This window comes from Drosophila mojavensis, unplaced genomic scaffold (genome assembly GCF_018153725.1).
Source record: "Drosophila mojavensis isolate 15081-1352.22 unplaced genomic scaffold, ASM1815372v1 contig_16, whole genome shotgun sequence".
NCBI lineage: Eukaryota > Metazoa > Arthropoda > Insecta > Diptera > Drosophilidae > Drosophila > Drosophila mojavensis.
This window is the reverse complement of record NW_025318693.1, coordinates 6,838,541-6,847,274: the sequence shown is the minus strand read 5'-3', so window position 1 is coordinate 6,847,274 and position 8,734 is coordinate 6,838,541. Positions and strand designations below refer to the sequence as shown.

Here is an 8,734-nt window from a genome sequence, read left to right as displayed (position 1 = left end):
CAAATGTAAACAAAAGTATGACCGTTCCGTTCAACAGTGCTGCACAATAATAGCAGCTAGTGTTGTAAGGTGGCGTTTGAAAAATATTTATTTATTTATTGCACTGAGCAGATTTTCAATGGAGCCGAGTCGGCATAGATACTTTAGCATTGCAGCGAAATATAAAGGCGTCGATGTGGAGGACTTAGAACTTACCGTTCAGAAATATGGAAACGATGTCGTTCGCATACAGTTATTAAACCGTATGCATGGTCAACAATGTGCAGTTCAATTTAAGCGATTTTGTCTGCTACTCGGCTTGGGTATTGTTTATTTCGCCTTTGCTCTGACAGTGACCGAAGGGCCTGCCAGATTAGGCCAGGCTCAATTTCTATACCCAACTTTACTATGGCTAGCCATGTCCATATCAATAATCCGCACCGCTCTCCAGTTGGTGCACTCTGAGAAACTCTTCTACAGCTGGGACATGGCTCTGCAAACGGAAACAGTTCGAACTTTTGGACGCCAATCGGTGCTCTGCGTGCAACGCGGTCATCTCCATGACATGGTTCTCAACGAGGTCATAGAGAATGTGGGTTGGGCTTACGTTTAAATAACGGCATATTTATTTCAAACCATTTTCTTTTACTTACAGCTAGACATAAAGTATATGCTCATATTGCGTACAAAGGGCAGCATATTCAAAGAGCGCCCCATAATACCCCTATTCAATGTGAGTTTTTTGCGAGGTTTTGTTCCTTAATGTATGTTAACTTATTTGCTTAAATTTAAAGAGTCTTTCGCCATCCTTCGAGTGCCTGCAGCATATTCAACACATTTTGCATGGCTATTGGCTCAATAACAATAAACATAAATTGGATCAGTCTTGCAAAAAAGATCTACCCTCTTCGGCGGCATCGTAAAGCTCCATCAGTTTGTCCAACTATAAAAAAAAAAATATTTTCTAATTTATTTTCACCAAAAACTCAATATATGTAACTGTGTAGCTACTTGTAACATGGGTATGTATTCTTCAGACTCCTTTTGCTGTGGCGGCAATTTAGGAATATTTAATTGAACGTCAACTCGCTGGAAATCACCGCGTATCTGCAAAATAAATAATATAAATCTATATATAAACACAGGTTTTATTCTTTTACCAAATTGTTGAGGTCTGTTGTGTAGACATGTTTTGCCATTTTTGAATAGAATTCCAGGTAGACTGATTTGCTAAAAATTAAATCGTCTTGTGCCTTGCGCAGAGCTTGCACTTGTTGTAGCGTTAATTCTGTATAAACATATTGCATTAGTAGATTATAATTAAGTTATTTTCTACTTCGCCTCACTTTCCATGTCGGTTTGTTTTCCTTTGGCGTCTCTTTTCGAATATCTGCCTGTACTATATATCGATAAGTGCTGGCTAACAGCATTGAATCGCCAGCTGATGTCATTTGCCCATCAAAATAAACAAGACAGTTGTTATTTTTTCTTACATTCACTTGTAACATTGACTCGTATCTAGGCAGGCAAATTATTAAAATACTTTTTAATTTACATATGCTCTTTAAAGTTTGTTTATAATTGAAATGTTTTGTACATAGTTCGATTTATTTTTCTTTTACAAAATTTTATCTTTGGTGTCTGTTTTTCAAATGTTTTATAGTGCTGTAAAACGATTCGTTTTCAATAATTAATAGCACTGCGCAGTCAGCTGACGTCATTTGCCCATATAATAATAAACAACTAGCGTTTGTTTATGTGCAAATTGAATGTTTAACGAATGGTTTTAAAAATTATTGTACCGCTGGCAGAGCTGTGGCCCCTTGAAACGAACGTATACATCTGAAACTAAAATGCAAAGAAGCTGTAGTAGCAGTTAGCTTTATTTCAGGATAAAACAATAATATTTGTAAGTCGAAATATTCATTAACTAAAAATACGCACTCATATGGGTGTGTCCACGGACAGCACATGGTCAAAGCATTTGCCTAATGTGTATGAATAAATCTGTTTCAGTTTCCTCCATTTCGCGACCTTCTATACTACCATGAACCGTTCGGATTCTATACCCATACGGCGTGATCGCTCCTTTGACAGCGTTCTCAATCGTTTGCTGCGGATGCGCACACAAAATCATGAGAGCTTTCGCGCTGCTATGTACAATTTTCTAATAGCAGCAGGTGTGGCTGCTTTTGTTGCTGTCTGCATCATCCTGGGCCCTTTTGTACGGCCCCTACTCTGGGCCTTCCTCATGGGCGCCGTCTTGTTTCCATTCAAGCGCAGGCTGGCCGAATTGCTTAACAATTGGTTTCAGCGCTTGGAGGAGCGAGATTCAAATATGCTCGTCTCAATATGTCTGGCGCCCCTGGAGGCCACCGAACATTGCGGTCGGTTGCTAATTAACTGGCTCTGCCAGCATTGGCAGCTCCTTTCATCCGGCTGCGGTGTCGCTGTCTGCGTTAAGCTGCTCGTTTTATATGCACCCAGCGGATTCCTGATGGCTCTCTGGCGGTGGATAACCTTCTCGCATAGCTTGTTTGTGACCATCATCGGCTTCCTCAATGCATATGTGGTAGGTGATTTAATTAATGCATGCCTTTAAATCTTTCCTTCATTTCTATCTCCACACTTCACGTGCAGCTCATCGTTTTGATTGTCATATACCTGTCCTCCGTACACTTCTTCTGGAAGCCGGAGAACAAAGCGCACTTCGTAGTTGCCGGGCAGTCTATGTGGATAGCCATTGCCAGCTATTTGTGCAGCTTTCTGGGCGCCCTTCAGGTGCCGGCTCTGCTGCTTGTCATGAGCTACGTCATTGCATCCACAGCGTATCATCTACAGACGACTCATGATCACGACTCCAGCTCCTTTTTGGATCGCCTGCAAAAGCTGTTTGATCGAAACGATTTCGAGAAATCCCTGAGTATTTGCCGCAAAGCTGTTGGCGAGCCGACGCTGCAATCTGATGTAGAAGATATCTCATTGAGCGAGACCGTAGACTCCGAGGATACATTCGGCGCGAAGCCAGCCGAGGAGACTGAGGGACATCAAAGCGATACCTATTTTAAGTTGTTATTCTATGCCTGCCTTGGCACCTTCTTGTATCGCAATATTTGGTTGTTCATCTTGGCTGCGGTGCCGGTGTTTTTACATCTACTGTATACTGCCGGCAGTTATACGGGAATAACTCAGTTTGTGTGCAACAAGATCAATGACGCCTATCACGGCGTGAGGGTAAGCTCTTTCATTATATATATATATATACTTATTTTGACTGTTTTTTTTCACATTGCAGAGCTGGGCTTTGGATCATCATTCAGCTGTGCTGCCCTTATGTCTGCCTGGCGTTTTGGAGCTTAACTACAAGATCAATAGCATTGTCCGGGATTCATTGAAATCATCTGTGGAGTCTGTTACATCCATTCTTATGATCATACTCATGTTGCTCATAATCATATTTCTGAGTGTTTTCTTTTGCGTTAACATCTATTCAGAGACAATTGAGGTCGCATATCTGGGCAAAGATCTAATTAACAAGACAATCACCGATCGTCCTGAGCTAATTGATATTTTGCCAGCCAATATACAAGCGTCCATTGATGATGCGCTCGATAATGCGCATCATTATGGGCGCCGTAAGATTGAGACCTACATTGATGATTGGTTGGCCGATGCGGACAAGGTGCATGCCACCAAGTTGAAAGAGCAAATCCTCGATGTCTGGGATAGACTCATACAGTATTGGATTGATTTCAATAAGGCGGGCACCTCGTATGGACCGCGCGTTCCAACCGACGCCCTAAAGAGCACCTTTGGCGAGATTGTTGATAATCCAGGTAAGTGTCAACGAGTCGGGTTTGGGTTTTCTGTTATTTGTTATCATTTGTCCAACGTTTATGTTTTGAGTTTTTGATTTTAGCTCAGCGCTAACTATTTTTACAAAGCTCCCCAAAGAGCTGCGTTTGGCCCTAACCTCCATTCTGTATTATTTTTTCGTATGCGTGAAAACAAATAACTCATTACATGTTGCCTTTGCTAACCCATGGTATTTTACTTTAACCAAGGACATTTTAAAGAGCTAGTTTTAGTGGCAAAACAGGGCATCATTGGCTGGGCGCAAAGCAACACTCAAACGATATTGGAGGTTGCCGAATCCCTATGGCATATCATACGCACCAACCTCTCGATGATAATGGGCGTTACGGGTGAGATATTGTCGCTGCTGCTGTCGGGCGGACAGGCGTGTATTGAATTCATATTGGATATGGTGAGGATTAGGTGTGCGCACCGTTATCTTCTCTTACTTATCAACATTGATTCTCTTCCAGATTGTCTTCTTCACTGCCTTGTTCTATCTGCTATCCAGCAGCCAGGAAAAATATGCGCCCATGCAGATAACCAAATACATGGGATATTCAGCTTCGGGCATCAAGGTTGCCGATGCATTGGAGAATTCCATAACCGTTGTGCTGGTGTCCATGTTCAAATGCTCCACCTTTACGGGGCTGTTCACGTGGCTGGTGCATACGGTGTTTGGTGCACGCATAGTTTTCCTGCCCTCCGCTTTGGCTGCGCTGCTAGCGGCGGCTCCATTTTTGGGCAGCTATTGGTGTGCTGTGCCCGCCTTTTTGGAGCTTTGGCTGGCACAGGATCGCTTCTATGCGGGCCTCATACTGTTTCTATTACAATTCTTTGTACCCTCGTCCTTTGAGACTGCCATCTACGCGGATCTTAAGGGGTATGTGAAGATATTCCTCAGAAAGTGCAGAAATCATAACTCAATCTTTACAGCGGAGGTCATCCCTACCTCAATGGCCTGGCCATAGCAGGCGGCATGTACTGGATTGGCTGGCAGGGTGCCATATTTGGGCCACTCATGCTCTGCTTCTTCATTGGCCTCTTCGAAGTAGCCACTCTAGCCATGCGCACGAATCAGGAGCCCAGGTATGTTCGGAGCAGGTTAAAAGAAGCTCTCTTTCTTTTTGTATGCAAGTTAAGTTATTTTATTTATGTCGACAACTTTGCGGCTGAAGAATATAAGTAAGTTTTTGTTTTCTTTTGTTAATGGTGAATTTGTTGCTATTGCTGAATGTTCATACATCGATTCTGGAACTTGCTCTAATCAATTTCACTTTACAGACGCAGCTCGGATGAGGAGACGCGCACTACGTAAGTCCTGAGCTAGGCTTCCATGGATGGTACTCGAAATGCAAAACTAACAATCAACTATGGCTAAGCTTCTGAGCCTCTCTGACTAATCTATTTCATGCCAGCCACAGCAAATTTCGCGATTTTAGTTATTTTCTCTTTTGCTTTTATTTACACCTTATTTTTGTACTAAATTTTTAAGTATACAAATATTTGAGTCCGTCTCTTAAAAGCTGTGTATTCAAAGCAAACGAATTTTACTAATGTATTTGGATTGAAGTTTATATACCCTTGCCATACTTGGACATTTGTTGTGACATAGGCAACTAGTGTATACCCTATTACCTCTCAGATATGTCTTGTGACATAGCTAAAGACATATACACTATGAAATGCAATTCCTTAATCTCTCGCATGCTCCTTAATCTCTTTAATGTGTAGCCAAACTAAGTTTTGAAATTAATATAATATTTATTAAACAATTTCAAGGGTATGTAAGCTTTTTAGTTTTAAGCAAACATTTATATTCATCAATAACAATAACTCAACGTTTGTTCTTTTTTTTTTTTGCTTTGTATATATAAAGAGAGAATTGTTTAAAAGCTTGATTCCAGAACCGTCAACCGGTTTCCTCTTAGAAATACGTATGTAATTATTTTGTGCTCGCTACGAATGTGATTTCTTTAAGCTTATGTTAATTAATTTTATTGCAAATAAATGTCATTACGTACTAAACAATACAAAAGATTACAGTGAATACTCGCTCATGAGAGATTTGGTAAATTTTGAATAGTTGAATCTTTTTATGAACCATAAATAAATAATAAAATCTTTGTTATGTATGTAAAAATAAAATGTTCACCAAGCAATTCCATTTAGCGAGCGATCACTGTACTGCAGCCCACTTAATTTTCAGCTCTATTTTCAGTAAAAAACTTGATTCTTTCCACAATCGAAGCGAGAACAACGTCGAAAACGAAATCGAAAAAGAATGCAATAAAAATGTTGCCGCAGTGCAGGATGCCACGCCCAGCGACAGTGAAAAGCGCATGGGAAAACCAGTTATATTGAAAATTATATCGAAAATGTTGCAGCCATTGGACACGCCCAAAGGCAGTTGAAATTGCTTTTCTGTTTTCTTTATTATTTGTAGTATCAAATATGTATATAAAATGTCTAAATGTTTGTACTGAAATTAATTGGTGAACTGATTCTTGAAAGTAAACTCCGGATGCTGTTCCACACTGCAAAGGAAATAGGGATATGTTAAAGAGTTTATCAATGGGAGCCCCTATCCCTAGCTTACCCGCGGAAGAAGGAGAAATCGCAGATGCGTATGTTCTTGTCCAGAGCACACAGCTTGGCCACCTCCTCGGTGCTCAGCTGAAAGTCGAAGACATCCAAGTTTTGCTTGAGGCGCGCCTCATTCGTGCTCTTCGGTATGGCCACAACGCCCGTGTCGATGATCCAGCGGAGCAGCACCTGGGCCGGCGTCTTCTTGTGTGCCTCGGCGATCTGCTTAACCTCCGGTATGTCCATCAGATCGGGCAAGTCACGCTCTACGCCAGCGGCCGCATTGAACTTGGCAATGCCCTTGGAGCCGAGCGGGGAGTACGCCGTAATGGCAATATTCTCTGCCTTGCAGAAGTCGACCAGATCGCGTTGCTGCAGGTACACATGATGCTCGATCTGATTTGTGGCTGGACGTATTTTGCAATTCTTTAGCAGACGTGCCACTTGCTCCTTGCTAAAGTTGGAAACGCCAATGGATTTGGCCAGCCCATTTTCCACCAGCTTCTCCATCTCCGCCCAGACGGCAGCATGATCCGTGGACTTGTCCACCTTGACGCGACCCTCATCATCAAACTGAAAACTGCCGTCAGGATTGATGAATAGCGTGAAAGGCGTATGCACTAGATACATGTCCACATAGTCCAGCTGCAGATCGGCCAGCGACTGCTTGATTGTGGGCTCCACCTCATGTGGACGATTGGCTGCATATACGAATAGTTAATGCTGTGCTGGGTTTCAGATGAATTGCTCTTACCAATGGGCGGCAGTTTGGTTACAATGTAGAGATCCTCCCGCTTCACTTTGCCCGCATCCAACCAACGTTTAAGTACGCGGCCAATGGCCTTCTCGTTGCCATAGACCGGGGCGGTGTCTATGTGCCTGTAGCCCGCCGAGAGGGCGACATCAATTGCGGTTTCGATTTCCTCATCGGATGCCTAGGTGTGCGATGATGAGATTGCGGTTTATGACATATTTAAAGAATCACCTTTTACTTATAGACGGTATAATGGGCTAGTCGTTAAATGCATATGTTATGATTGTCGATCATATACATTAAATGTTATACTGATTGATCCGTATCAGCAATTGAGACGCTGTAGCTTGATATTTATGTATGCTAGTATAATATACTATATCCCTCCTATAAGTACTACAATCGTATAACAATTTTTGAAAGGATTTAATACTATACATATTTTTAGTATAACATATACAATATTGCCTTTATAGCAACAGTTCAAGTGTTTCGGTTATATATACCAAACACCAAACTGTTATATGCATGTGAATGTTTCTAAGCTTCTTGTAACTCAGCAGATTTGCAAATTTCTTTGTAACAGATATACACGAATATAAAAGAGGTAGTCTACTAAGCTTCATCGGAAACAGAATAAATCTTACAATACTATATCATATTGATACTGTAAGAAAAGCTAGTGTACTTGTATAACACTTCCAATGACTGAAATATAATACCACATAAATGTTATACGTTTGCATTCCCCCGCGCTCATCTTCATTCCACAGAATGTTGCTCTTTTTTGATTAAGTCTTAACGAACACATCTCGTTTTTTTCTTTACTGTTTTTAGTAAAGATAATAAAACTCATTGTATTCAGAGAAAGTTGGCCTGATGTAGGACAAGTACAAAGATTTGATTTGTTGACAGAAAGCAAGAACCGGTCACTATGCATATACAGAAATATATCTTGCCAGCTCACGAAACCAAAGTGACACTGTTGCAGTATAAATAATCAATACATAGATCTATGTATATGCAAAGCTATAAGTTAATATGTATATATACATAAGCTCAGCACTCTCAGAGGAAATCAGTATTTAATGATTGCAGTTTTTTAAATCGTTTATCAATCATTACCTGCCAGGTGCCAATGCCAATGACGGGCATTTTCTCACCATTGTTAAGTGTTAAGAACTTCGTGCAAGCCATTTTTAATGTAAATAATCTTTTAAATCCACTTGTTGAATGCTGATATTAAGAAGCGAGTACAAATGCCAACACAACCGTCTGGATTGAACGTTCCAAAGGGAATAACTAAGCGGACTGCTTGGCCGGCAATAACCAAAGCTTTGAGAGAGCTTTTAAGCAGTGTACAGTGGGACGCTTGATCATAAAATGTATTACTACATATGCCTCGAATTCTGCATGGTGACTTTATTTCATTCAAATGTATGTATGTAATTTAATAAATAATCTGATTTTAAATTGTACAATTTTAATATATAAATGTGATTAACTAATTCACATAAATGCACAGCATATACATTAATTTTTCAATCTTGCGCCACTATG

General features: G+C 40.8%; 4 protein-coding genes across 7 annotated transcripts; 2 read left to right on the top strand and 2 right to left on the bottom strand.

Annotated features, from left to right (window-relative positions):
- The first annotated feature begins 47 nt into the window (after positions 1-47).
- LOC6573190 lies at positions 48-1,119 on the top strand. Its single transcript, XM_001999244.4, has 3 exons — positions 48-571; positions 635-712; positions 774-1,119. Exons 1-3 carry the CDS (start codon positions 119-121, stop codon positions 900-902), a joined length of 660 nt encoding a protein of 219 aa, XP_001999280.1. The 5' UTR covers positions 48-118; the 3' UTR covers positions 903-1,119.
- On the bottom strand, positions 583-1,436 carry LOC26527949. Its single transcript, XM_015166789.3, has 4 exons — positions 1,326-1,436; positions 1,140-1,267; positions 991-1,086; positions 583-922 (listed from the first exon to the last, which is right to left on the bottom strand). The coding sequence occupies exons 1-4, from the start codon at positions 1,330-1,332 to the stop codon at positions 860-862; spliced, it is 294 nt and encodes a 97-aa protein (XP_015022275.1). The 5' UTR covers positions 1,333-1,436; the 3' UTR covers positions 583-859.
- Positions 1,437-1,577: 141 nt separating this feature from the next.
- On the top strand, positions 1,578-5,373 carry LOC6573191 (transmembrane protein 245). Of its 4 annotated transcripts, XM_015166795.3 has the most exons (9): positions 1,578-1,888; positions 1,996-2,551; positions 2,620-3,213; positions 3,275-3,815; positions 4,044-4,246; positions 4,308-4,717; positions 4,771-4,923; positions 5,013-5,019; positions 5,119-5,373. In XM_015166795.3, the coding sequence occupies exons 2-8, from the start codon at positions 2,027-2,029 to the stop codon at positions 5,017-5,019; spliced, it is 2,433 nt and encodes an 810-aa protein (XP_015022281.1). In that variant the 5' UTR covers positions 1,578-1,888; positions 1,996-2,026; the 3' UTR covers positions 5,119-5,373. The 4 variants fall into 4 exon arrangements, with proteins under 4 accessions (XP_015022281.1, XP_015022278.1, XP_001999281.1 ...); XM_015166792.3 differs by lacking the exon at positions 5,013-5,019 and having other exon boundaries at positions 1,579-1,888; positions 4,068-4,246; XM_001999245.4 differs by lacking the exon at positions 5,013-5,019 and having other exon boundaries at positions 1,579-1,888; positions 4,056-4,246.
- Positions 5,374-6,250: 877 nt separating this feature from the next.
- Positions 6,251-8,480, bottom strand: LOC6573192 (aldo-keto reductase family 1 member B7). Its single transcript, XM_001999246.4, has 4 exons — positions 8,300-8,480; positions 7,175-7,355; positions 6,434-7,121; positions 6,251-6,371 (listed from the first exon to the last, which is right to left on the bottom strand). The coding sequence occupies exons 1-4, from the start codon at positions 8,369-8,371 to the stop codon at positions 6,323-6,325; spliced, it is 990 nt and encodes a 329-aa protein (XP_001999282.1). The 5' UTR covers positions 8,372-8,480; the 3' UTR covers positions 6,251-6,322.
- Between the last annotated feature and the right edge of the window lie 254 nt (positions 8,481-8,734).

What these genes read in the sequence shown, in the direction of transcription:
- LOC6573190 (XM_001999244.4), top strand. Translation starts at nt 119, where the DNA reads ATGGAGCCGAGTCGGCATAGATACTTTAGCATTGCAGCGAAATATAAA. An exon ending in TCAACGAGGTCATAGAGAAT is followed by an intron (nt 572 to 634) that starts GTGGGTTGGGCT and finishes TTTTACTTACAG; the next exon opens with CTAGACATAAAGTATATGCT. An exon ending in CCATAATACCCCTATTCAAT is followed by an intron (nt 713 to 773) that starts GTGAGTTTTTTG and finishes TTAAATTTAAAG; the next exon opens with AGTCTTTCGCCATCCTTCGA.
- LOC26527949 (XM_015166789.3), bottom strand. An exon ending in CAACAGACCTCAACAATTTG is followed by an intron (nt 1,087 to 1,139) that starts GTAAAAGAATAA and finishes TTTATTTTGCAG; the next exon opens with ATACGCGGTGATTTCCAGCG. An exon ending in AATACATACCCATGTTACAA is followed by an intron (nt 923 to 990) that starts GTAGCTACACAG and finishes TTTTTTTTATAG; the next exon opens with TTGGACAAACTGATGGAGCT.
- LOC6573191 (XM_015166793.3), top strand. Translation starts at nt 2,027, where the DNA reads ATGAACCGTTCGGATTCTATACCCATACGGCGTGATCGCTCCTTTGAC. An exon ending in GCTTCCTCAATGCATATGTG is followed by an intron (nt 2,552 to 2,619) that starts GTAGGTGATTTA and finishes CTTCACGTGCAG; the next exon opens with CTCATCGTTTTGATTGTCAT. An exon ending in ACGCCTATCACGGCGTGAGG is followed by an intron (nt 3,214 to 3,274) that starts GTAAGCTCTTTC and finishes TTCACATTGCAG; the next exon opens with AGCTGGGCTTTGGATCATCA.
- LOC6573192 (XM_001999246.4), bottom strand. Translation starts at nt 8,371, where the DNA reads ATGGCTTGCACGAAGTTCTTAACACTTAACAATGGTGAGAAAATGCCC. An exon ending in TTGGCATTGGCACCTGGCAG is followed by an intron (nt 7,356 to 8,299) that starts GTAATGATTGAT and finishes TCGCACACCTAG; the next exon opens with GCATCCGATGAGGAAATCGA. An exon ending in GATTTCTCCTTCTTCCGCGG is followed by an intron (nt 6,372 to 6,433) that starts GTAAGCTAGGGA and finishes TTTCCTTTGCAG; the next exon opens with TGTGGAACAGCATCCGGAGT.